Source organism: Larus michahellis, chromosome 5 (genome assembly GCF_964199755.1).
Source record: "Larus michahellis chromosome 5, bLarMic1.1, whole genome shotgun sequence".
Lineage (NCBI taxonomy): Eukaryota > Metazoa > Chordata > Aves > Charadriiformes > Laridae > Larus > Larus michahellis.
The window spans coordinates 21,957,056-21,981,714 of NC_133900.1; the positions used below are offsets into that span (position 1 = coordinate 21,957,056).

At 41.4% G+C, this 24,659-nt stretch overlaps 1 protein-coding gene across 1 annotated transcript in view; it reads right to left on the bottom strand.

The window, feature by feature from the left end:
• FAT4 (FAT atypical cadherin 4) overlaps positions 1 to 24,659 on the bottom strand; it is a 149,568-nt gene that overhangs the window by 58,355 nt on the left and 66,554 nt on the right. The window contains exons 2-6 of the mRNA XM_074589091.1: positions 15,106 to 15,237; positions 10,260 to 10,521; positions 7,591 to 7,941; positions 2,378 to 3,300; positions 1,301 to 1,475 (exon numbers count right to left, since the gene is read on the bottom strand). Of these exons, the coding sequence (XP_074445192.1) occupies positions 1,301 to 1,475; positions 2,378 to 3,300; positions 7,591 to 7,941; positions 10,260 to 10,521; positions 15,106 to 15,237 (1,843 nt within the window). The remainder of the gene's footprint in view (positions 1 to 1,300; positions 1,476 to 2,377; positions 3,301 to 7,590; positions 7,942 to 10,259; positions 10,522 to 15,105; positions 15,238 to 24,659) is intronic.

The following is a 24,659-nucleotide window of genomic DNA, read 5'->3' on the forward strand; positions in this document are numbered from 1 at the left end:
CTGGCTTACGCATGGTGCTAGGCGTGGGGAACAACTGACTTCTTGCTCCTCTCCTCTTTCCAAGAAGGACAATAATTGTTGGCTGTGTGACACCCCTTATCAGTTCAGATTTCGGGTATTTTGTATGTAGAGGTAATAAGTTCTGTACAGTCCTAACAGAATCCTGCCAACTTGGACTGGGAGAGTAAACAGACATCAAGGATCTGCTTTCCCTTATATATCCACCCTCAGCTTCTGAAGGAACATAAGGATGTTCAAGCCCAAGCAAGTCCAAGTCACAAGTGAGCAGTTTGCGGCTATAGAGTAATGGAAAGCCAGTGTAAAAAATACAAAGCATACATTATCTCTAGCCAAAGCACAAGACAAATGATACGTCAAGTCCTAAAATTGTGTTTTGCGGCTTCAGCTGTGCTCAGACTGCGAAATACCTGAACACTGCTGCAATAGGAAAATATAAGCCATAGATATTGTCGCTGACACAAGATACTGCACACGATATGGCAGAAAACAAAATTGTATCCACTTGTCAACAAGTTGGGTTTGCTTCTATTTTTATTATTAGAAAGTAAGAACAATTCTGCAGTAAATTAAATCCATCAGGCCATGGGGGACCGGAGATCAGTCCAGAATATGATGTAGGATGTCTTCGTTACTAATATTCATACCAAAATCTGAAACCAAAATTTTGTGCTTGGACACCTCAAGTGAAAGTGTAATTCATCTTCCTAACAAGAATTCATGTCCTGTTTTAAACTGAGGGAACTTGGAATACATTTGGGATTCTGGAGAAAACATATGAATGGATGCTGAGCAAAGCAGAAAATTAAAATATTGAAACGCAAATTGTCATTACTTTCCAGGGGTAGGATTTCAGTAAGATTAACTGAGCAGTCCATAGCTGTTTTCTGGCCATTGATTTGACCTGTCTGCACATTTCAGATGACAACATTATATTGGGGTTTATTGCCACTTATATCAGGTTTTTTTTATTGACACGCATGAGGCTCTTATGACCTAGGCAGGACCACTTACTACTGCAGGGCAAAAATCAACCTACCTAAATCTGTGTGAGTCCTACTAATATCAGACAACTAGACATAAGGATAAAATCCTGATTTCCAGAACCAAACTCCCTTTGACATCAGGTATGCCCCCCAACAGAGATCTAAACTGAAGCTCGGGTACTAATCTCCATCCACTAAAGTTTCAGACCATCATGGAGATGGTGTTTTCTATCCAGAATGCAACATTTTCAAGCGACGACGAGACTTCCCCAGAAGAGTCTGCCCGTTGGCTTTACCTGCATCAGCAGCTGTGATTAGTAGCACGTACTGCTCCTTGGCCTCCCGGTCCAGGCTCTGCACCAAGCGCAGTTCTCCGCTGGCCGAGAGAGTGAAGGCTCCTTCTTCGTTTCCAGCCACCAGCACATAAGTAAGCTTGCTGTTCAGGCCTTGATCATCATCCCTTGCCACAACCTACAAAAGCAAAGCAAACACGTGGGAAGAAATATCAAGAACTGACACATGCAGGGTCTGTAAAATTTTATTGGGATAGAGGAACTATTCTTTACGACAAGAATACAAATTAACGGACTGAATTAATCCAAATGCTTTAAGGGCTAGTACAAATTAGCTGTAATTGTAAAAATGACTCAACACAGTGGTGATGGACTTAAAAGCATAGTTTGAAAATATTAAATAGGCTATTACTTATTTTTCTCAGGCATAAATACAGTAAAGATTGTGTTGGGGCTTAGTGAAAACTACAGATGATCTAGTATAGGCTGAGCCCCACCCCAAAGCAAGCACTGCATGTCCTGCCCAGAGAGGTGGTGGAGTCTCCGTCTCTGGAGACATTCAAAACCCACCTGGATGCGTTCCTGTCCAACCTGCTCTGGGTGACCCTGCTCTGGCAGGGGGGTTGGACTAGGTGATCTCCAGAGGTCCCTTCCAACCCCTACCATTCTGTGATTCTCTGGATCCATTTAATGCTTTTCAGTGTCTGGCACAGAGCCTCATCCCATGTAGACAATGATCAGACTGAGAGATTTGTTGCATGACAGTTGAGATTGAGATGAGAGATAGAGCAAACTCTTAAAGTCCCAGGAGGGAAGAAAGGTAGGAAAAACACAAAACTCCAAAGCATCATATATAAACTTTTGGTAAAAAACAAGCAAAAAAAACCCCAAACCCTACTCAAACAAACAAAAAGCAAATCAAGACAACAACCACTGCATGTTGGACTACAGCCAAGAGGCAACTTTTCAATCATCTTGCACCTTTTGAATTTTGAAGGAAAGGCACTATACATTAATACCATATACTGAGGCATGTGACTAATTGTAGGAGACACATATTTATTTGCCAAATATACTCACCTGAAGAATAACTTTCGGGAGCGTCTCTAAATTCTCAGGGACGTTCACAGAGTAGGGAGAAAGTTCAAATGTGGGAATGTAATCATTGACGTCCTTCAGAATAATACTGACTGTCGCGGTGTCAGTCCTCGGGCTGCTCCCGCGGTCGGACGACTGAACAGTCAGTGTATAGGAGGGTTTTTTCTCTCTGTCCAAAGGCTTGGCGACTGTTATCACCCCGGTCACAGAATCGATCCGAAACTCATTATTGTCATCTCCGCTCACAATGGCATAGCGGACCTGCCCATTGGTACCTTCATCTCCATCCGTAGCGAACACCTGGATTAAATCTGTCCCTGTCAAGGTATTTTCCCCCACCTCTACTTTATAAAGCTTTTGGGCAAAAAGCGGGTTATTGTCATTAATGTCCAGGACTATAACCACCACATCCGTAGATGAAGAGAGGGGTGGCTGGCCCTTGTCTGTGGCTACCACAGTCAAGGTGTAGTTGGACACGGCTTCTCTGTCGAGCTCCCCGGTAAGCCTCACTTCACCGTCAATAGTGCCGATGCTGAACTTGTTTCCCAGCGGCCGGAGCAGACTGTATTCGATGTAGCTGTTCGGACCGCTGTCAGGATCGGTCGCCTGCGCTTTGAACACGATCGTATCTATCGGCGTGTTTTCCGGGACGTAGGTCAGCTTCGGGGAGATAAAACTTGGAGGGCTGTCATTCACATCGAGCAGAATAATTGAGACTTGGGCTGTGCTCGTGTACCTGGAGGCTGGGAGAGGGGCCATGTCGTGGACTTGCATGACGAGGCTGTAGAAGGACTGGCTTTCCCGGTCCAGAGGCTGCCTGATGCTCAGCACCCCGCTGTTGTCGATGTCAAACTGCCCCGTGCTGTCTCCCGACGCGATGCTGAAGGAGAGCTGCGAGTTGGAGCCTGGTGGGCAGGGAGAAGAAAGGTAGAGAATGTGACTTCATCCCACTGACCTAGATATAAATGTTTCTGGCCTCATTTCTTATGGAAACGAGGGTTGTACGATCATGCTGCCTCCTCATCACCATTTTTGAAGCCATCAGCTAATTTCAGCCAAGTTTCACAGCGGAGCAGAAGCCTTTGAAATAATTATTTTCCGAGAAGAGTTGAAGAGAGAGAGAGGGAAGGATGTTAATTGGAGCGACCGCAGAGGGAACGGCCAGCAGAGCTCCTCTCTGCATTTCATTCAGCAGGAGCTGAATATGTGAACAACACAGTGGCAACATGCGTAATTTTTTCCCCATCTACAATGGCGAGGGACAAAGGTTTTGAAGGGTTTTCCTTCAGAAACCAAGACTCAATAGTTCTGCTGCTCACTGACCAGCTGTTTTCCTCCATTCTCCCCAGTTCAACTAAGCAACATTATTGCTAATGTAATTATTTCATGAATTCTTGCACCCAATGAAGAAAAGGCACAAGCAGAAACTCCCAAGCCTAGCTGGAGCAAGCCAAGAGTGAATACTGAGGAGAGGTATGCTTCCCATATATGGCATGGAATTCCAGAATATCAGATGAACAGCCCTCGTCTTATGATCGAAACCTAACTAGCAATTATGGTCAAGGGAGAGATTTATAATTCTGGTAAGGGAAATGCAATCTGAATCCCGACAAGGCTGTGAAATGACCTTAAATATGCCATACAGGAACCGTATGTTACCACTTCAACTCCAGAGTTCGCTCTAAACAACTAATTTTTGGGAACACCTAATCGCAATAAGTCTTCTCTCATATACATCCATACATATATCTTACTCCTATTTTAATTAATTTTCAAAATTTTGTTCTCTTGTTTTGGGTCATAAAGGCTGTGATTTAGGATTAGGACATTAACAGACCATTCGCTACTAATTTACCCCTCAAACTCGCTTTTTCAAAGAAACCAAGCTGCCTGCTCAAATATCTGATTACTTTGCTGTGCCTTTTGTCATACCCTCTGATTGAATTGCTTTGATAATAAAATTATTCCTGCATTAGATTTATTAATCTCTGCTGTTGATTATGCTCAGACTTGGGAACTCTAGTCTTACTTGTCTTTCCCCCAGCGGCTACTCTAATTGGCATCTTTCCCTCTCTCTTCTTCTCTTGTAGGAACTTAATTATAAAATACATAGAAGCAAACATGAAAGACAAAAATATTTTCATGCAATTAAAGAAATTAATACATTTGTATGCCAGATATTAGTGTTTCTACATTACTTTGATCAAGTGAAGCACTGTGAAAGTTTAATGCTAGTCTATTTTTTGTTCAGCTGCGTTTTCAAATGACTAATTATACGGATGAAAGTCTTCTGATTTCAGTAAAGTACTTTCTGGCAATTCAAGATTTTTGTCATTTGACTTTGGAGATGGGTAGGAATTAGATCCTACAGAATAAAATTACTTTAAAAATACTTTTTTTTTTCCCCCCAATGTTTTCTGTGGCAGTGCTTGTTCCTACAAAATTTACTGCTTTTTCTTCTTTATCTCATCTCCATGTACCCTTTTCATTCCGTCTCCTGTATTCTCATAGGTTTCACCACTGCTAATGCTTATATAGATTAAGCTGTGAAAGAGAAGGAGAGTTCCCTAAATATCAGTGGAGCCAGATCTCCACTTAATGAACTACTTTTTTTTAAACACAGCTGGTTTCATGCTCCTCATCTATCCCTTCTCCCCACATTTGGAACCGGGCTTTTCTTAGAGAGAATGCTGGGGCATCATCTTTGCTGAGCGTTGGGGTTATTTAATCTGAGGGTTAATCTGATAAAACTCTGAGTGAGAGCTCAGACATGGAGCCACTGATTTAACGATGATGATCTTTTATGGGTCTCGTTTCTATTTTTATTTATTTACTAATGAGACAAAAAAAAAAAAATCCTACTCTCCCGCCATTCTGTAAATACCTGTAGAGTCTAACTGGAAAATCCCACCGTGTTTTTGCCTGAAGGAATATCTTGCTATACTTTTTAGCAACTAGACAAATGTGTGCTCTGCCCTGAGATTTTTCCTGTTAATTCAACATGGAAAAAATTAAAATCTGAATCTCAAATTGAACGCGTTTCAGGAAGCGGAGTTCTTTGTTGCTTCATGAATAACCAAGAGCTGCAGTTGATATTCACTATGCATCTGTATACAAAACTACCCCAGCTGAGATAAACAGCTACTGTTTCCAAAGGGGCGTGTTGAGCAAGGAAATGAAAAGGAGCAGTTTCACTATCACCACGTTTTTGCCTTTTATCAGTGTTTATCCTAAAACAACAGGCATACCTCACTATAAAACAATGTCTTTTCAGAGCTCCTTCAAACTATGGGATCATATAACGTAAATAAGCAACAAAATTTTATTTGTGCGCATTGAGTGCGTTATCTGTGAGCCACATGCAGAGGAGTATAGTACTAGCTATTTCTGTACTCTAGATAAATATAAGATGACACAGGATAACAAGTTTGGGCTTGAAACAGAAACACCAATAGATCATAACATTTGCTGAAGTTACAGTCCTATGGGGAAACTCAACCTGGCACGCTCTTGGAATGAAATTTCTGCCCTATTAATTTTAAATCCAGCCTGTTAGAAAATAAGTCTGCCAGAAAATATAAAAGGCGGCATATCTGACTTTTCATTGCACTGCTCCTCAAATACTCATTTGCTTCCTTGATAATTGAGTGGATGATGAATGTAAAACGATATGTCAGTGCTATGATATAGTTCACGACCACTGCGCACAGATGGAAATTAATGTATGAGGTGCGAGAGAAAAGGAAAACAGACCCATAATGGTTAAGTGAAATTAACTTCCAAAAAGATTTGAAACCAAGCACTGTCCTCCTAATAGGAAAATAAGAAATAAAAGAGGAGATAGATTAGACACAAACCCATTTATCTACAGGTCTGAAGGAACAACCCCTTCCCTGGATATGCATGATACAAGCACAAATTCCTCCTCCAACTTAATGTTAGTTAACATAAAAGCTTTAATGAGCGTGGTGAAAGAGAGATCCATGCAAGAATAGCCAATATCACCAAGTTATAATCTGTGACTTGTTGGCTTATTTTATGGAATCTCTTCTCGCTCACTGAGTTTGATCTCAAAACCAGTTGCACAATTTTTACCATGGAAAGTTCTATCCATCAGCACAAAATTTATGTTCCCACAAAAATGTTTGAGTTCAACAACTCAGCATTTCCTGAGGAAAAAACCGTTTTACCGAATAATCTTGATCAGCTCAGTCGTTTTACGTGCATAAACTGGGATTCCTTGAAGCATGTAGGTGTTTTGCGCTTGAAGCACACATTTCAGTCTAAGACATTTCTATGGGCTTTGCTGAGCCGGTGTCAAGTTGAGAGGAGAGAAGGTTGCTTAACATGTCACAAAAATAACCTTCACCTGTAAAGTCACTATGAGTGTTATGAATAATTTTGTATTAAGTCACACTGACTAATGTCTGTGGACACATAAGAAAATGCAGTATGCTATGCAAGGCTTTTTTATGTATTTTATGGACATATTCTATTATTATTCTTGCTTGGACATAAACTGTATGGCAAAATGGTTAAGCAAGCCATAAAGATTGTATCTTTTACACTCCAACACATTAACACCTTCTAGAAGCTATAAATAATCCCAAGATTAAAGCTTATTTTAATGAGAAATTTTCCCAAGGTCTCTTTTAATCAGTTTTATAACCTCCACTATCAATATCCTGTAGATCACGAGTCTTTCCATGATACACTTAAAAATTACACTACATTTAAGATGACTGCAGGTGACAACTCATATTGCCAGAACCTTATTTAGAATAAATTATGAAGTTTAAGAAAAAAAACCACAAAGAAAACAATCTGAAAGAACACTTTGGTCTAATTTAAATGTGCAACCTAAGCACCAGGGGAGAAATCATGGCATTCAACTGCTGTAACATGCTCTAGGTAAAATACAGCTCTGCAACTCATTTCCGTAACAGCAGTTAAAGGTGGTATTTGAATGTATTTTTAATTTATCACAAATAAAAATATGGAAGAAACCACTCGCTTAAACCTAATGTGAAATATGAGAAAAATAACTTCTATTTACACAACATGCAGTGAATTTAAGCATATGATGGCGTCCTGAGGATACCTCTAATTTGCCCTTTCTACTAGGTTTTCCAATATATTGCGAAGGTGAAATACTTATTTATCATCAGAGATACAGAATATGAGGAAATGCCTACCATCATCTGCATCAGTAACACTGAAGTTGAGAATAGTGGATCCTGGAGCCAGGTTCTCCATCAAAGACGTGCTGTAGGAGGTCATGCTGAACACCGGCGGGTTATCGTTGATGTCCAATATATTGAAGTACACTCTGATGGTAGTAAATTGGCCTCCCCCATCTTCCGCACGGACGGTGAGAATGTAATACTGCTGTGCTTCGTAGTCCAGTGCGCGAGTCAGGTTGAAGACTCCGGTAACAGGGTTGAGGAAGAAGATACCCTCTTCGTCATCTTCACTTACGGTGTATGTGATTTCCCCATTGATGCCAGAGTCATCATCAGTGGCCAGAATGGCTGCCACTAAGGAACCTGCACAGCACGACAGCAAAATCATTCGCTCACAAAGGGTAGCTCACCAGCGTGGTCAGAGCAGTTGACCACCACACAGCATCATCAAGCAGCTCTGTAGAACAAGAGGCATCCTCCAGCAGAAAGTCAAGCCTCAATATTGTATGACTAACTACTATGAAAGGTTCTTTCAAAGCTGAAAGGAACAGTATTCAGCATGATGGTTATTTTAAAGGGCTACTAAAATACCCCACAAAATGGCCATGAATATTTGTTTTTAACTGGGAATGTGTCCAGATTAGGCATCAACTGGGGCAAAAATACCTTTTGTCCTGCTGGGTATTTTCTTTCTACAACTCAAAGGACCCGCAGACAAATAAAAATAAAAACCTTCTAGAGATTTCTTTCTAAACACAGAAACCGAAATGTCAGAAATATCCCAGCTCTACTTTTTGAAAAAGTGCCTTTGCAGGGTAACTGCGGTTAGAAAACTAGAAACCTTATAGGGGTCCGTTCTTCACTGTTTTCTGAAATTCAACTCCTTGTGAATCTGTGCCATTGTTTTCATTTCTGCATAGCTGCGTTCGCACGACTGACCTATCTTACTAAAGTTTGGGAATTAAGTGTCACTTTTTAGTATTTCAAACGCTAATTATAATTAAGTTCAGCTCATTTCCAAAAAAATAAAACATTTAATTTCTTTTCCATGGAACCAGATGAATTACGTGCATTGCAGCACAGTTAGCTATTTTCGAGCCACATGACGATGAAAACTGCTTATCAGCAGAATGAAGAATAGTGCTACAACTTCCTTTAACCCAGCTGAATATGCTGCTATCTTTTATATACACACGTCAAGTATAAAATCAGCCTGTTTCTTCCTTTGGCATCCACCACTGCTGAGCTGGGTAAAAGGCACAAGTGTACACCCCATAAAAGACTGAAGAGAGAAGCCTTATCTTAACGTGGAGGGAATTATGCTCGCCATTTCCAGGGTTATTCCTGCTAAAACAGATGGAGCCTCAGGACCCTCGAGTGACAAGAGCTAAGAGCATAGATGGGGATCCTAGTCTAGGGTGTCCCTGCCCATGGCAGGGGAGTTGGAACTGGATGATCTTTAAGGTCCTTTCCAACTCTAACCATTCTGTGATTCTAAGATCAGCAACCAAACCGTCCCTGTGCTACACAGATGTCTCGATTACTTCCAGATCATATTCCTGAGGCGCAGCTGATTGCACTGTAATCCTTTAACGCAAAACATGGCTGAATTTTGAGACTGTGAGACAAAGTGCGGAAGCTGGAGCCATGAGGGTAATCTTGGTTGTCCCGAGCTGAGCCTCCCACCCTTGTAAGTCAAAGCCCTAAGTAAAAGCTTGAAAGCTATCACTGTGTCGTTTGCATCTCCTCTGTTTATTCATGTTTTAGAACAAGCTTCTAAGATGTTTCAGTTACTAATACCGACAGATGCTGTTTTTATACTAACAGTCTGTATAAAATACTGGAAACTTTTTATTGCAAGTAACATTACTTACTCATCTGGAGACTCATAATATAGCTCAATTTTTGAAAACTTTTTTTTGGTCTAAATATTTTCTAGCTTACGACCTAACTTTTAAACATCAAAACACTCTTGCATATGAAACCAACTTTAGAAGAAGAAAACAACAACTTAAGAGGCTGGTGATCATATTTAGGAACCGGAATTCATTATCTAAGGGTTAGATTTTTCTACAAAAAAAAACTTGTCAAAAACAGGAGTCAGAGATAAGATCAAGGAAATATGATGTTAGGGTTAGTAACTGAGTACATGCAGGGATTATTATTAGGGAATCGGTGTGTTACTGGCTGCCCAACGGTCACCCGTTTTGTGATTCTACACTTGATGAATGAAGTACTGCAAGTCATATTCACTGAAGACAGCTCACTAAAGCAATGCCAGCATCACCACAACATCCTCATGATAGGTTATGCTGTTTGTACCCTGTAAGTTGTTCCTCCTCCTACTTTTCCGTTTGCTGTTTTTTAAGTAGCCGCACCCAGAGGCTTCCACTGGGATACAGGCATAATTCCTATTCTGCATCTAGGATTTATGTGGGTGGTGACCATTTCTCTGTTTCCCATTGAAAAGAAACTTGACCTCACTAGTGATATGGTTTTTTCCTAGCAAGCAGACTTTCAGCATGATGCGATTCCTTCCGTTTCTCTGTCCCATCTGATAGATGCCTTCAGCACCTTCTGTCTCCTGGCCAACTCAGGTCTGCTACCCGTGCCCCATCAAGTCCTTGTGGATTGACAAAAAGAAAAAAAATCAGGCAATTTTAGAGCCGTTTCCTATTTACCTGGAGTGGCATCTTCCGGGATGTCGAAGGAATACACTGGCTTGGAGAATTTGGGGATGTGGTCATTAACATCACTAACAGTGATGTTTATTCTCATGTCTGAGGACTGCAGGCCGTCATCAGCACGAACCAGCAAGGAGTACTTGGAGCGGCGTTCCCGATCCAGGCGCTTGGTGGCTATCAGGTCTCCTGACTCGGGGTCAATGTGGAAGCTATCATCCGCACCGCTGATAATAGTGTATGTGACGAGGGCATTGGCTCCCTAAGTGAAAACAGAAGTGGTCAAATCAAGTTAATTTGCCAGGAAAACCACTTCGTAATTTTCAGTAAGACAAGAACAGTTCCGGTAACTGCACTTGGCGAGTATTTTTCAGAACGGTTTCCTTTAATAAACAGCTCTCCTGCCCAGTCCCTGCTTCAATCCCCCAGTGAAGACACACACAGTTTTTATTTATGAGACACGAAATGACAAGATTACCCAGAGACTTTTTGCTCCACTTTTCATAAAAGGATCGCATCCAGTCAATATCATAAAGCTCTGTTTAAATTTCAAGCCAGCATCACCGAGCAGTGTAACATCTTCCCTCCTTACAGGGTGCAGTGTTTATTCATCTTGGTTTAAGTTCAAAGGTTAAATTAAATCCCTGCCAGTGGTATCAGCTCTGCCTTTCTCACTTTCTGGAGGTGGGATGGAGGGAGGGATGTCAGGAGGGAGGACCAGGGGCAGCCACGCGTCAGCTCCACCAGCCAGCAGAAACGGCAAGAGATGCAGGTCCCCATCAGGAGAAACTCACAGGAGCTGTGCTGGAAGCAGCCCCTCAAAGGCCAGTTTCTGCATGGAAATACATTTATCCCCATAAATAGAGAGCCCCAAAGTGACAAATCATGTGTCATTAAAATCACAGTTCTGTTCTCTTGGGTTGTGCTGGAAGTCAAAAGCATTTGCTTCTGGGTCAAACAAAGTATCTCATTTGTCCTCGGAAAAAAAGGATTCATATGGACTTTGAGCATTTTGGTTAAAAAGAAAATTAAGGAAAAGTAAAGTTACATAGAAAAATAATCAGTTTATTTTTTTTTTCCCCACCTTAAAGGTTGAAATTAAGACTTAGGAAAAAAAATATGGAAACTTCCATTCAAAAAATATTGATACAGTGCGTTTTGCCTCAGCCCCGCCCTGTCACAAACACTGAGAGAAGCCACCTGCATCCCGTCTGTATCTTTGATTATTAACAAGAAAATTGATCTGCCTCACAGGTCTTAGCTCTGAGGAGCACTGAGGTTTCCTAGAAAAAGGGAAGCTACCGGAGCTCTCTTTCCATCCACCTCCTGGGGATGGGTTGTGCAGTGGGACACTGCAGCCAGAGGGTGGTCTATGGGATATAAGCGGCTGGCTAGAGCGCCCAGCACCAGCTTGGGTGACATTTCCTCCAAAAGCCAGTACTCAGCTAAAAGTTTTGCTTCTTAGCAGCCCAGAAGGTCAACTGCACCCTAGTCTGCATCAAAAGCAGCGTGGCCAGCAGGTCAAGGGAGGTGATTCTGCCCCTCTACTTCACTGGAGTACTGCCTCCAGCTTTGGAGTCCTCAGCACAAAAAGGATGCGGACCTGTTGGAACAGGTCCAGAGGAGGGCCAGAAAGATGCTCCGAGGGCTGGAGCACCTCTGCTGTGAGGACGGACTGAGAGATTTGGGGTTGTTCAGCCTGGAGAAGAGAAGGTTCTGGGGAGACCTTATAGCGGCCTACCGCTATCTGAAAGGGCCTACGAGAAAGCTAGGGAGGGACTTTTTACAAGGGCATGTGGTGATAGGACAAGGGGTAGTGGCTTCAAACTGGAAGAGGGGAGATTGACATTAGATATCAGGAAGAAATTTCTCATTCTGAGGGTGGTGAGACACTGGCACAGGTTGCCCAGGGAAGCTGTGGATGCCCCATCCTTGGAGGTGTTCAAGGCCAGGCTGGATGGGGTTTTGAGCAACCTGGTCTAGTGGGAGGTGTCATTGGAACGACATGATCTTTAAGGTCCCTTCCAACCCAAGCCATTCTATGATTCTACGATCTAAGGGAAAACAGAAAGCGACCTGAGATCCTGGGATCACATCCTTTTTTTTCCAAGACAGGGCATGAACCTCCAGTGTTGGATACATGTACCTATACCCCGTGTGCTGACTATGCCCGGCCATGCATTTTGGTCGGTGAGCAGATATTTACCATGCCCTTCCCTGGTGCCAGGCCCAGGTTCCACAGCTGAAACCTGCTGCTGGCACGCAGGTGGCACTTCTGCGGTGAACAGCAGATCAAAGAGATCAGGGAGAAAGAAACTCTATAGCTGTTTCAAACACTCTTGCCTAAAAAATCAAATTAACAGAGATAAACACCCTCTCCTATCTGTGAGATGAGAGACAAGCATTAGTTACCTGACCTTGTGAGAGTCTCTCCTGCCAAACTTTGTTTCTCTGGGCTGTTTTTTCAAAGTTGGACTGAGCTAACTGATAAAATGAAATTTAGAAAGAAAACAAGCTTCTGCAGGTGCCCCTGCATGCAGTGCTTCAGCATACACAGCATCTGTGTGCTCAGGTGTACCTGGGGGAGGTCATCCCCCTTCCACCAGTTGTGCAGCTTCGCAAAAACAGATGATGGGAATTTAGGATTTCAGAGGCGACCACATTCTTCACCACTTGTTTGACCAGACAGCGTCCTCCTAATAGGGCGCAGATAAAACCACCACCACGTGTGATACTGGTTTCATCCAAGTAGTAACTTTACACGAGTTAGGTGAGAAGCAAACCAAAATAACAGATGCGTAAAACATATTAAAAAGCTGTATAGAATTTTCCCATTGACAACTGACTTTAAAAAGCTGCAAAGTGCTAGAAGCTGTTGTAAGCGTTAAAGCTTTTGGTACCACTTAGCACCTAGAGAAGAATGTCTTCACATCTTTTCTCAGATCTCTACAATGTCCTTACTATAACAAAGGTTTGAAATTTGCTGCCTTCCTGCTACCACTTAAAAATGTTTGTAAGAGGGGCTCTTGTACACCACTCAGCCATGAGTTTTAAGGGTTCTGCCACGTACCCTTTTGAAGCTAAAGCTTTGATTCTGAAAGCACCTGTAGCAAAAGCAGCAAGCTCTTTTACCGGGCTGCATTATGGGTTACAACGGCAAAGAAAGAAGCCAGAAAAGCATAATCTCGCAGGAATATTATATGAAAAACAAGGAGCGTTCACTGTGCCCTCAACTTCAAATGCAGGGAGGGGAAAGTTACGTATCTTGACCCTGAACTGCACATTGCTAAAAAACCTTGCACTCTTTGTAAAGTGTTTGAGGTGGAAATGTTCTGTTAGGGAAATTGAAGTCATCCCTTTTTATAGAACGGTTGACTGATTTCTGTCTAAGGTAACAAATCAGTTCCCACTGGATGGAGTGCTTCAGAATGGGTAACATATTAGGTGCAGTTTAGGAATGGTCAAAAAGAGGCCGGAGCATAATATATTGCTGGAATCTTAGACATCTGTGTGCCATATCACAGCAGAGAGTGGCGGCTCAGTATTTACTTCTCCTTAATCTGAAGACAGACAGCTAGAATTTTTGTTACAGATACGCACTTTTCCAAAATCCTTTTTTTTTTGGTCTGTATGTCAGGCTGCTACCAGAAAATAAAGGAAAGAACCAAAAGTTCATAATCACATTTGTACCATTCCTGAGGGTGTTCCAATGGTTCCCCATGCAGTAGTAAGATTAAGTACAGCAATTAACAATCACAGGACAACTAACCAAGCAAACGCAAAAAAGGCCAGCAATAAAACTCTCTCGAGGGGGTTGAATTACCTTATTATTTGAACGCAAGAATTGCCCATTGTTGTCAAGCGTAACCCTATATTTTAATGACAATGCAGACTTCTTTGCATGCTCATATTGACTTTTTAGGCCTTTCCCCAGTGGAAAGAATCAGTTCAAGCAAACGAAACAATATGATTAACATTCTCATAACTTACTTTTCAAAAGAAATGAATACCTCAAATTATATGCGGATATATCTGCCGGATGCATACAACAAGACGGCAATATCCCTCACTAAGCTGACTGGCCAACTGTTTAACATCAGTTGTTCAAAGGTTTTTGCTAGTTTCTTAATAACTCCTTAGTTGCAGCATCCTCACAGTAATGAATCTAAGTGGGCAAAAGGGTTTTTCAAACTGGTTCACATACAGAGCACATATTTCAGCTTTATTTCTTTCCCCCTCTTTTTGGTGAAATACAAATTCCTTTAGCAAAGGATAATATTAATATTAAGTAGTTCTAGTCAAGGGGCGAGCAGGCATTATCAAAAATTTCCATGTTCTCCAAGGCTTGTCTAACATTAATTTTATTGCACACCCTGAAATTGGGCTCAACTACAACATCTCTGCATCAAAGTCAGTTTAGATGTCAAGCTGTGGTCTGCAACTGAACGTCCATAAAGCTTTATCACAAGCTGGGCAGTCCAGCACCTTCGCCAAGTCAGCGGGTACGGTGTATGATGAGACTGGTAACAAGAAGACCATCTAAAACCAAAACATGGGGCATTGTTTGCCATTACCGGAACCGCTCATTAAGAGATGTTAGGGAAACATTAACTCATTATATACGAAACATGAGCAGCCTTCAAGCAGCAGAGTATTTGTCGCGCTGGTTTTGCTTCTGTGTGACTCCATGATACTGAACAGAGTTTTGCGAATGGGCCAAATGCAGTCTAAAGCAGGACCCCAATGGCTCCCATGGCCAAGCTCCCATGAAGGGAACAGGTGAAAACACGTATTTCCAGAATAGCATTTTTAGTACAGATATTCAAATACGGAACCACGCTCCTACCTCATCAGCATCCATGGCTGTCAGCTGCAGTATTTTAGATCCATCTCCTATATTCTCTTCTACGGTCAGATCAAGCATATCTGTGGGGAACACTGGTGGGTTGTCATTGATATCCTGAAGTGTTATTTCCACCTGTAAAAAGCAGGAATCAGAAAAAGTTGTGTGAGCACTATGAGTTAGACGCTGATTGGACCTGAACGTTACAAATCACATAACTTTGAAAGAAATCAGGTAAATTGTCCTTAATCACATGAATTAGAACATTCCCAAACCACACCAACAACAGGAAAAGCCCCTCCGGATATTAAAATTCCACATTGTTATAAAATACTCATAGGAAAGCCTCTAACATAAATAAAGTTAATTTGACTTGTTGATAGCAACTGATTTTAAATGGTCCTAGTCTAGTTTATATTGGAAAAGATCCACTGATAGACTGTCATTGTAATCCTCAAAGTCGGCCCCTGGAGGACAGCTGCCAAGTCCCGGGGCAGGAGATCATTCAACCATTAAATGCTGCCTGACATAAAGATGAGGTGGTGTAAAATTCTCTCTGAAATGTTTATATATTGGCAACTCTCCGTTCTGAGGGAGGAAAAAACACCCTTGCGCTTCGTATTTTTGTAAAAAATAATCTGTTTTTCTCTCTCTCAAAGCTCTCCTCCAACTGCAAACATAAACGTTACTTTAGAAGCACCCACTAGCACCTACTCTCCTCGCCTATACACACACCTAAACAAATGTTCTTTACACATGTGATATTTGTATGCTTTTCCAAGTAGTAATGGGAGTTCCTGAAAGGTTGTTGTGTGTTATCTATTCCTTGTTTTTCATAAGCAAGATTGCTGCCCTGCTGATGCTAGTTTAAAAAGCAGCAGAGCTCCGTTTTGCCGAATACAGGGTATGGCGTGTAACATTCCAAAAAAGAAAGTGAGGACACAGCTTCTTTACATTTATCAGGCAAAAAAAAGGGGTTTTTTGGACCCAAAATATTAAATGTCCACCAAACTCTGAAGACACACTAATGAGAAAACTGAGTAGCTGAAGAACGCCTGACTTTATTGCTCATCAAGGAACAGAGAAAGGTAGACAGGGCTGTTGCACAGGAAGGGAGGCAAAGGTATGGACGACTTAAAGATACCCAGATTGACAGAGAAAATATTATTTACAGTGCAGCACCTGCCATACCATTAACCACAAGGGATGTCCCTGCACTTAGTTGAAAATACAGGGGTTAGGCTGCTCTGGATATAATCAACGCAGACGTCTCTGGTCATCCGAAGTCTACATTTTCTACTATTTCTAGTCACCTGCCATAACGTTTTCTTTTTTAATTCTGTTTTCATGCCGACCACCAATTGCCAAGCCACTGTGACTTGATCACCAAAGCTGATCACCAAAGGTTGATCCCAAAGATAAGCACTTTAATGACCAAAGCATGGCTGTCCCTGCCATGTCTTGGCAACCAAATCACCCAAGCTCGCTTGTTGCGTGTTTCCCAAAGCTCTCAGTGGCTGCACCCAAGGGTCATAGGTCCTCTGTGGGCTTCCTCAGACCACATCCTGAAGGATGATCCATCCCAAAGGCAACTGTTTCAGACAGCCTAACATTTCTACCAGTGCTAGACTTTGTGATGGAACAGATCTGGTGTGTTGTGGCTACTACCTTTCATCAAAGACCCTGAAAATATAAATTGTGGTAGATATGCAAATACTCTAAGAGTATATTTGACCCTAACACACCTGTCCCTTCTGCCTCAGAGGATGTTTCTAATGCAGAGAAGGCTGCAAGGAGCTCAGCTCTTTCCCTCATAAGTATTTTTGCTCCAGGGATTTTCTTCAGAGGGTGGAGAGATCTAGACCATTGTGAACATTATGGCTACACTGGTCTATGGGTCAGTTTATACCCCACGCAGGGAGGCACCTTCCACCTGGGGATCTAAGCCATCCTCAGTCACCTCAAGTAAGTGAGCTTTTTCTTTTTTTTTTTTTTTTTTTTTTAGTTTGTGTTTGGTATTTATGCCCACAAAAGGTTACTGTCACTGTCAGCCTGCCAGAACTTTTCAAAAGCATTAAAGAGACCATAAGTGCCTTTAAAAACAGAGTAAATGTTATGTTAATATTATAAATATATCTGCTGGAAGTGCACTGGTCCTATAGGCACTAGTCCTATGTGCACTAGGCACACTGGTCCTATAGGCCTTACATGGCCTTTTACAGAAGGCTATTATTAATTTATACCATATTTAATTCCTTTGACCATTCACAAATAGTACACAAAACACTTCATGGCCTGAGACAGATTAACCCAGGAGGGTTTTATCATCAAATTGAAATCCCTGAAAACAGAAGCACAAGAAGCACTGACCGGAGCATCACAAGCAATGATTCGACAACTCACTAACCAGACACAAACCTTCAGAGAATAAAACCAGCCTGTGTTGGTTTTCACGGCAACCGCTGCATCTGGGCACCAATTAATTGCCGAAACAGGAGAGACGGAGAAGGAATGACAGACGAAGGATTTTGCCAGCCATTCCTTGCCAAGCAGGTCCTGCCCCCTGAACTGGCACAGCAAACCACATATGCTCTCCTGCTCCAAGTATAGCATTTCCCCAGCTATGGTTTCAAGGTAAAGCAGCTGCGCAGCTCCGCAATTTATTTATTCATACCCTATATGTCATGCACAGCTAATGTTTCAGCTGCAGGTGACATTTCACCACCAGAATCCATTTTCACAATGAGAGATCGCCCTTTGTAAAAATTGCATGAAAAATATATGACAGCTTCTGGGGTTTTGGGTTAGGAGCTGTGCATTGCCTACAGCTTGCATAATGTAAGGCAGTCAGAATCCAAGAATACAGATGGCTAAGGGTTGTGGGACAAAATAAATTAATTATAAAGTCAGATTCCAGAGAACTGAAAACAAGGAGGAGACGAAAAATAGAGGAAGTAATTTTATCCTGAAAAATCAGCTCATGAGTAAACAAAGACACTGCATTTTATACCGAAGACGTGCTTTATGTGGTGGAAAAATAAGAAATTCTCAAATAAGGAAGAGACATTTTTAGAAAGAGACCACAATATTTTTAAAGAGCATTCACACCACGATTTACTATTTATCCACAGGGCTTAGATAATGCATATTGCTTCATCATTCTCCGTTGGCTAAGTCTAATTAGCATCCTTGTGTAAAGCTATCTTTTTACTTCTGCTAAAACTAATTACTTCAGCTTACACACAGTACTGCAAACGTAAGGAATAAGATCCTGGGATGTCCCTGTTTGCAGAAATTTCACTCAAGTCATAAATCGCTGAGAAATACTTGAGAAACATCTTCGCATTTCCCCTCCAAACAAAAGAGTCCATTAAGTTTCATGCCAAAGGCCTCATTTAAGAAAGTATACATCCTAAAATGAGTTCAGGTGTAAACTGAATGTCCAGCCTTCTATTCAGGAGTTCAGAAATTAATTTCACTTTGAAATTATTTCAGAAGTTCCAACCCCAAGCAGAAGCACACAGGAAAACCACTAAGTCTTTCATTGCCACGGGGCACCGGGTGATTTCAGTATGTCTTATGACATCTTTAACGGGGGGGGGGGGAATAAAAAAATCCACAAAGCTTTAATCAAACATCTAAACTAAATCTCTCCCCAGCCCACTGCCTCTGTCTTTCTTATCCCACATTACATTTGCATAAAGATATCAGTGCGTGACTTGGATTCTAGAAATACATAGTTTGATTAATATCATACGCTACCAGTAATAATTATGTGCAATTCTGCCTCAGACTTAATGAAGGCAAGACAAGGTGGTCATGGCAGCATTACCAGCCATCCGTACCATGAGCATCATGTTCAGAAGGGTCTACAGAAAGTGTGCTGTGCTCTCAGCTGCACCAACAGCAAAACACCCACCAGCGACAACAGCAAATGCAAGAATAAACATCTAGGAAAACAAAGGCGTCAAAACCTGAAAATATGCCACAGGAAGAAAAAAAGGGTGCTTAAGGGGTTTCTCCAAACCTCGGTCCCTGGAACAGGAAGGAACCATTAGGTGACCATGTCTGTACCACCATAGGAAACAATACCCCCAGGCTACATGCAAAGTGATAACCATCACCCCTTCTCCAAATCTACCCAACATGGGCAGTATTCTTGCCTGACCTCAAACCCATCAGTCAATGTGACTCTAGGATGCAAGCCAGAGACACAAAGCAGTCACCTGAGAGCACTCCTTGGACCGCTTGAAGTCTTGCACTATGGCCAGTCTCTGGTCAAAAATGGCCTTCGATTTCTGCAGACACCACAGGAACATAAATAGTCACAGGCATTTCTAAATCTCTTAAAACTGTGATGGGAAACGGATGAATAGATTCAAAATATGGCTTTGCTTTATTTGTTCAATGGTAAGTGAAAAAAAAATCAGAAAGCTTTGTTCTACCCAAGTGCATCTGTGTGTAAATCTCCACAAAATTACTCTGTTTTTGTACAAATTCTAGCATAATATTTTTCCTTTACATGTTTAATACGTCTAGAAAAAAGAGACTGAAAATTAAAACTTTCCCTCACAGCTCATTCTGCAGAAAAATACATGTTACTTATTTACTATGCCATGTAAAATAAACACAATAACTTTACATATCAATTTCTATGCAAACTATCTTTGGGTGGGGGTTTTTTTTGTTTCTTTTTTCTTTGTTTGTTTTTGTGTTTGTTTTATGTTTGAGTTAACCAATATTAAACTAAGACGCAAAAATACCGACATACAACAAGCCACAGACACTGGCAAAAGTTGCGAGTCAAACAATACCACATATTTCTCTGTGTCTGAATCAAATTTCTCGTTCTGCAGCCTTAGTAACATTCTCACAATAACACCATGCCCCTGCCACTATTACAGATGGCCAACCCATCCTCATCTGTGACAACGTGAGTGCTGCTGCCCGCTGTCATGGACGTTTTCAAAGCAGAGGAAGTATTAATTACCTTCATCTTGTTAAGATTCTTATTTGCTCCTCAAATTAGCCTCTTGTGTTTTTTCTCCCTCAACCAATTCAGAACAGATGGAGGCAGGCCAGCACTCACCTCAAACGGTTTTGCCTCAATTTGCTTTAAACGTAGAAGTAAGAAAAAATAAGAGTTCTTTTCTCCATTCAGACAAGCTTCAGGTCTGAAAAGATAGAAGGAATCATACCGGGACCTCACTTCATCAAGCATGCAGTATTTAGTTAAGCATTTAGGGCATGAACCTGAATGCAAGTCGTCACTAAGAAACTCACTGGTGTTCCAAAATGTTGTCTTTACTTTGAAGAGAGCAGAAAATATCCTCTTTGAATTAACTGATGACATTTATGAGGAATCTGTGTGAAAGAGACTCTACAAAGAGTGATGCTGCAGTATAAAGTCTTCAATAGCTTCATACTTTATACACGGTTCTGGAAACAGTTTATTCTCGGGGGCAAGGAGAAACTCAATTATGATGGAAACCAAGAATGAAAAGGTTCTTCTTTTGCTTAACCGAAAGCAATATGACTTTGCACTTGAATAATCTATTCTTATTCAAAATAATTTCTTGAATTAAGAAACAGTTGCTAAAAGACGAAGTTTCATTTCTTAGAGCAAAAGAACCAATCCACTTCAAAAATACTAGTACCCCAGACAATTATTACTGAACAGGCTAGACAAATTCCATGCTCAACATAAAAAGCTTAATATGAGAGTTTTATTCTGGAACAAGAAATTATTTTAGTGACCAAACTTACTGGGTTTATGAGCTACAAAGGTATGTAAAGTAAAACATTGCACTGGAAGGCAATGTGCCAAATTCTATCCGATCGTAACACCTTCTATAAACCAATGGGCTCATTTAGCCAGAACCGATCTCTCTGCTTTATTACATTTATTAACATTCATTTTTCTTTTATTTCAAGGTGAGGAGGGTTTATAGACCGAATATTTTTCCAAAGTTCTTCCATCTATCGAATGAAAATGAGGGGAAAAAAAGATGCCACAGGAAACTCAAATAAGCTCACGCGGCAGCAGCAAGTTTCACTGGGAGTCCCAAAACGCGTGCAGTAATTCTCGCTTGCAGCCACCCCATCCACGATACAGGCTCCATCAGAGATCTATAGATAGAACACGATCTAAGAAGAAAGGAACTCCCAGATGTCTCACGCATTCGATGCTTCTTCAAACGCTACAGCTGTTTGATTAAAGATCAGAGTGGAAAGGCAACAGCTTTTCTTTCAATTTATAGGTTGTTGAGTCATTCTTCTTCCCTTTGCTTGCTGCCGTGACATTCGCTGCTTCTCTCAAGAGATACCATCTGATCTACAGGCACCATTGGCACACATCACCCTGAAGACTTTTGTTTATGCTTAAGCCATTATATTTTATTTCATCTTAAAAAAATTAGGGAGCTTATTCTTCCTTGCTGGAGACTGTGGCAGTGTTTTATCAATTTTAACAGAATAAGAGTCAAAGGATTCTGTTCCCCATCCCTTGGTAAATATTCTAAATAATTTAATTCATGATGATAAAAGAGAAAAATTCAACTATCAATTTATCACATCCATGTCACTAACTCAAGAACCAGGCCAACACTATTCATTTTTCACCAGCCACCATCACTTTGGCCTTTTTGTTCATCCAGCAAACAAATCTTTGCTAATCCTGAAAAAACACACATGTATGAGTAGATTCCTTTTTTATTGGTGTGAGTAATCATATTGGCTACTCACATCAGCGAAGTTATAATAAGTGTTTGCAGGACCAGTGCATGCATGCTTCCTCCAAACTGCGAAGGCAAACAACAAAAAGATGAAGTATCAAGAGCATAAGCAAGCAAAAAATGCATTTCCAGAAAGAAAAAAAGAAAAATCCTGAGATTCCTAGAAAATCTCTAACATAATGTTTCTAATAACAACAAAAAGTCATAGGCTATCCTGAACCAGTTTCCCACCTTTCTCTAACTAAAATACTGGGAAACAGTGAGCGTGGGGGTGAAAAATAATCTCTTCTGTTTTAAAATTACTTGAGCAACCAATAATAGCAGAACTGAGGAAGGTAGAAAACCTGAACTACAGACCATGCATATTTACAGTTTCCACAACAAGATGGAAAGCCCATTTACAAAGAAAATGTCTTGGGACAAGGCAATAGCTTTTGCTTAGACAGAGGCTGAATGAGGCATCTGAATATCCCATTTTCCAGGAGGCAAACAATCCCAGTGCATGCTAGTATAATAAAAATTGCATTAGTCTATTGTGCTGCAGGCCAGCAAACCTGTGAAACAGAAATACAAAGTTGCTAAGAATCCCACTATTAATAGTGGGAAGATTGCAGCTGGGGAGAAAAAAAAAAAAAACAAAAAAACAACAGAACCAAAAACACCCTCTAAAAAGGCACTGTTTGGAAAAAAAAGAGAAGTTTGAACGTCCAGGGGCAGCAGCAGTCACTTGATCCTGGAGTTTTGGGGTAACACCTTTGAAAAAACATCAGTGTAGTGAATATAATCTGAACTCCTCGTCCCACGTTTCAGGCAAAGTCTCTTATTTTAGATGCCAACGCCAAGCGCTTAGGCAATAAATGGATGCATTGGCCATATGCTTAGGCCTTGGACATTTAGGATCTCTCCACAGAAGGAGACAAGTGCACAAGGTTTAATTTTGATGTCTGAGCTCAAAAGTACCTTAATGAAAGAAAGGATAAGCACCTCTCCTACGAAGACAGGCTGAGAGAGTTGGGGTTGGTTCAGCCTGGAGAAGAGAAGGCTCCGGGGAGACATTATAGCGGCCTTCCAGTACCTGAAGGCGGCCTGCAAGAAAGCTGGAGAGGGGCTGTTCGCAAGGGCATGTAGCGATAGGACGAGGGGCAGTGGTTTTAAACTAGAGCAGGGCAGGTTTAGATTAGACATTAGGAAGAAGTTCTTTACAATGAGGGTGGTGAGACACTGGCCCGGGTTGCCCAGAGAGGTGGTGGAGGCCCCATCCCTGGAGCCATTCAAGGCCAGGCTTGGTGAGGCTTTGAGCAACCTGATCTAGTTGAAGATGTCCCTGCTTACTGCAGGGGGGTTGGACTAGGTGACCTTTAAAGGTCCCTTCCAACCCAACACGTTCTATGATTCTGTGTCAAAGCTGCCCTGGGCTACGCGACTGCCCACTCCAATCACCCCAGTGCAGACCACGGAGATCAAACAGGGACCCAACAACAGACAGCAGTTTGAGCCCACCTAGAAGAGGGATTATAGCAATATTTGCTTTTCCCTCACAGGAATTACTACTGATTACCAGCCTTGAAATTGTTTGGAAACTTAGGGCTCAATGCATTTTGTCAACATTTTCATTTTCCCCATTAAATAAACATGCACAGAAACGTGATTAATAAGACTTATGCACAATGCTGTAATTTCCGGAGTAACTTTAATCTGCGGGCTCTAATTCCAGCATTTTAACACCACATAACTTTCCAGGAGTTGAAATCATATTGTAAAGTACAGTCTAGTATGGCGATTTGATGTTTTACAACCAACTCCCTTTTATAAAGCATCAATATTTTCTAAAAAATGCTGGGAGATCAGAGGGTTTTCAAAAACTCAAGCATTTAACTCACGCTATCAGAAAAATCATAGGAACATAGAATAGTTTGGGTTGGAAGGGACCTTTAAAGGTCATCTAGTCCAATCCCCTGCAATAAGCAGGGACATCTTCAACTAGATCAGGTTGCTCAGACCCCATTCAACCTGACCTTGAAAATTTCCAGGGGTGGGGCATCTACCACCTATCTGGGCAACCCGGGACAGCGTTTCACCACCCTCATTGTAAAAAATTCCTTCCTTCCTTCCTAAAATGAGATGTAAATCTGCTTTCATCTTTACTGGAAACTAAGATGTCACTTTCCTGTGTTGTCTCTAACAAATACTCATCTTAGTGCTGCAAAGAAAAGGTGCCACAATTTGTTTCTTCTTTCTCTCCCTTTTTTGTTTTGGTTTTTTTTTTTTGTTTTTTTTTGTTTTTTTGTTTTTTTTTGATTAAGGTGACCAGTGGGAGTTGCACTGCTTGGAGTCTTGATTAAATGTTTCACTGCATCCAGAACACTTCATCATGCAGCATAGCCAAAATCTATTATGGCTTACAAGTGACTCATTCTTTAGCTATGAGAAGACCATAATAAAGAACATTTTACATAAAAATGCCAAAAAGGTTGGTAATTTAATCTTGATTCTAAGTAGGTATGCGAGGTCTCCACGTCCAGCCTGTGCTCGCCTGTGGAGACAATAAGGCATTGTCTGGAAACGTGTTACCTACTGTGGTTACATCGAACTTTTCAGCAAAGTCCAGATGATACCGCCACTGAAAAGAAACAGCTCATTTCTTGTGAGAGAGCTGCAAATACCCCTTTTAGCAGACATGCAGTATGATTTATCCATTTGTGCTAGCGGTTCATCAGTACCTGGGTAGAATATTCATTAAAACCAGCGACATGGAAGACGGCATTATGAGCCCGTGAGAAAACGCGTGTGGCTGATGAATCGTGTCCCTCTAAATAAACACCA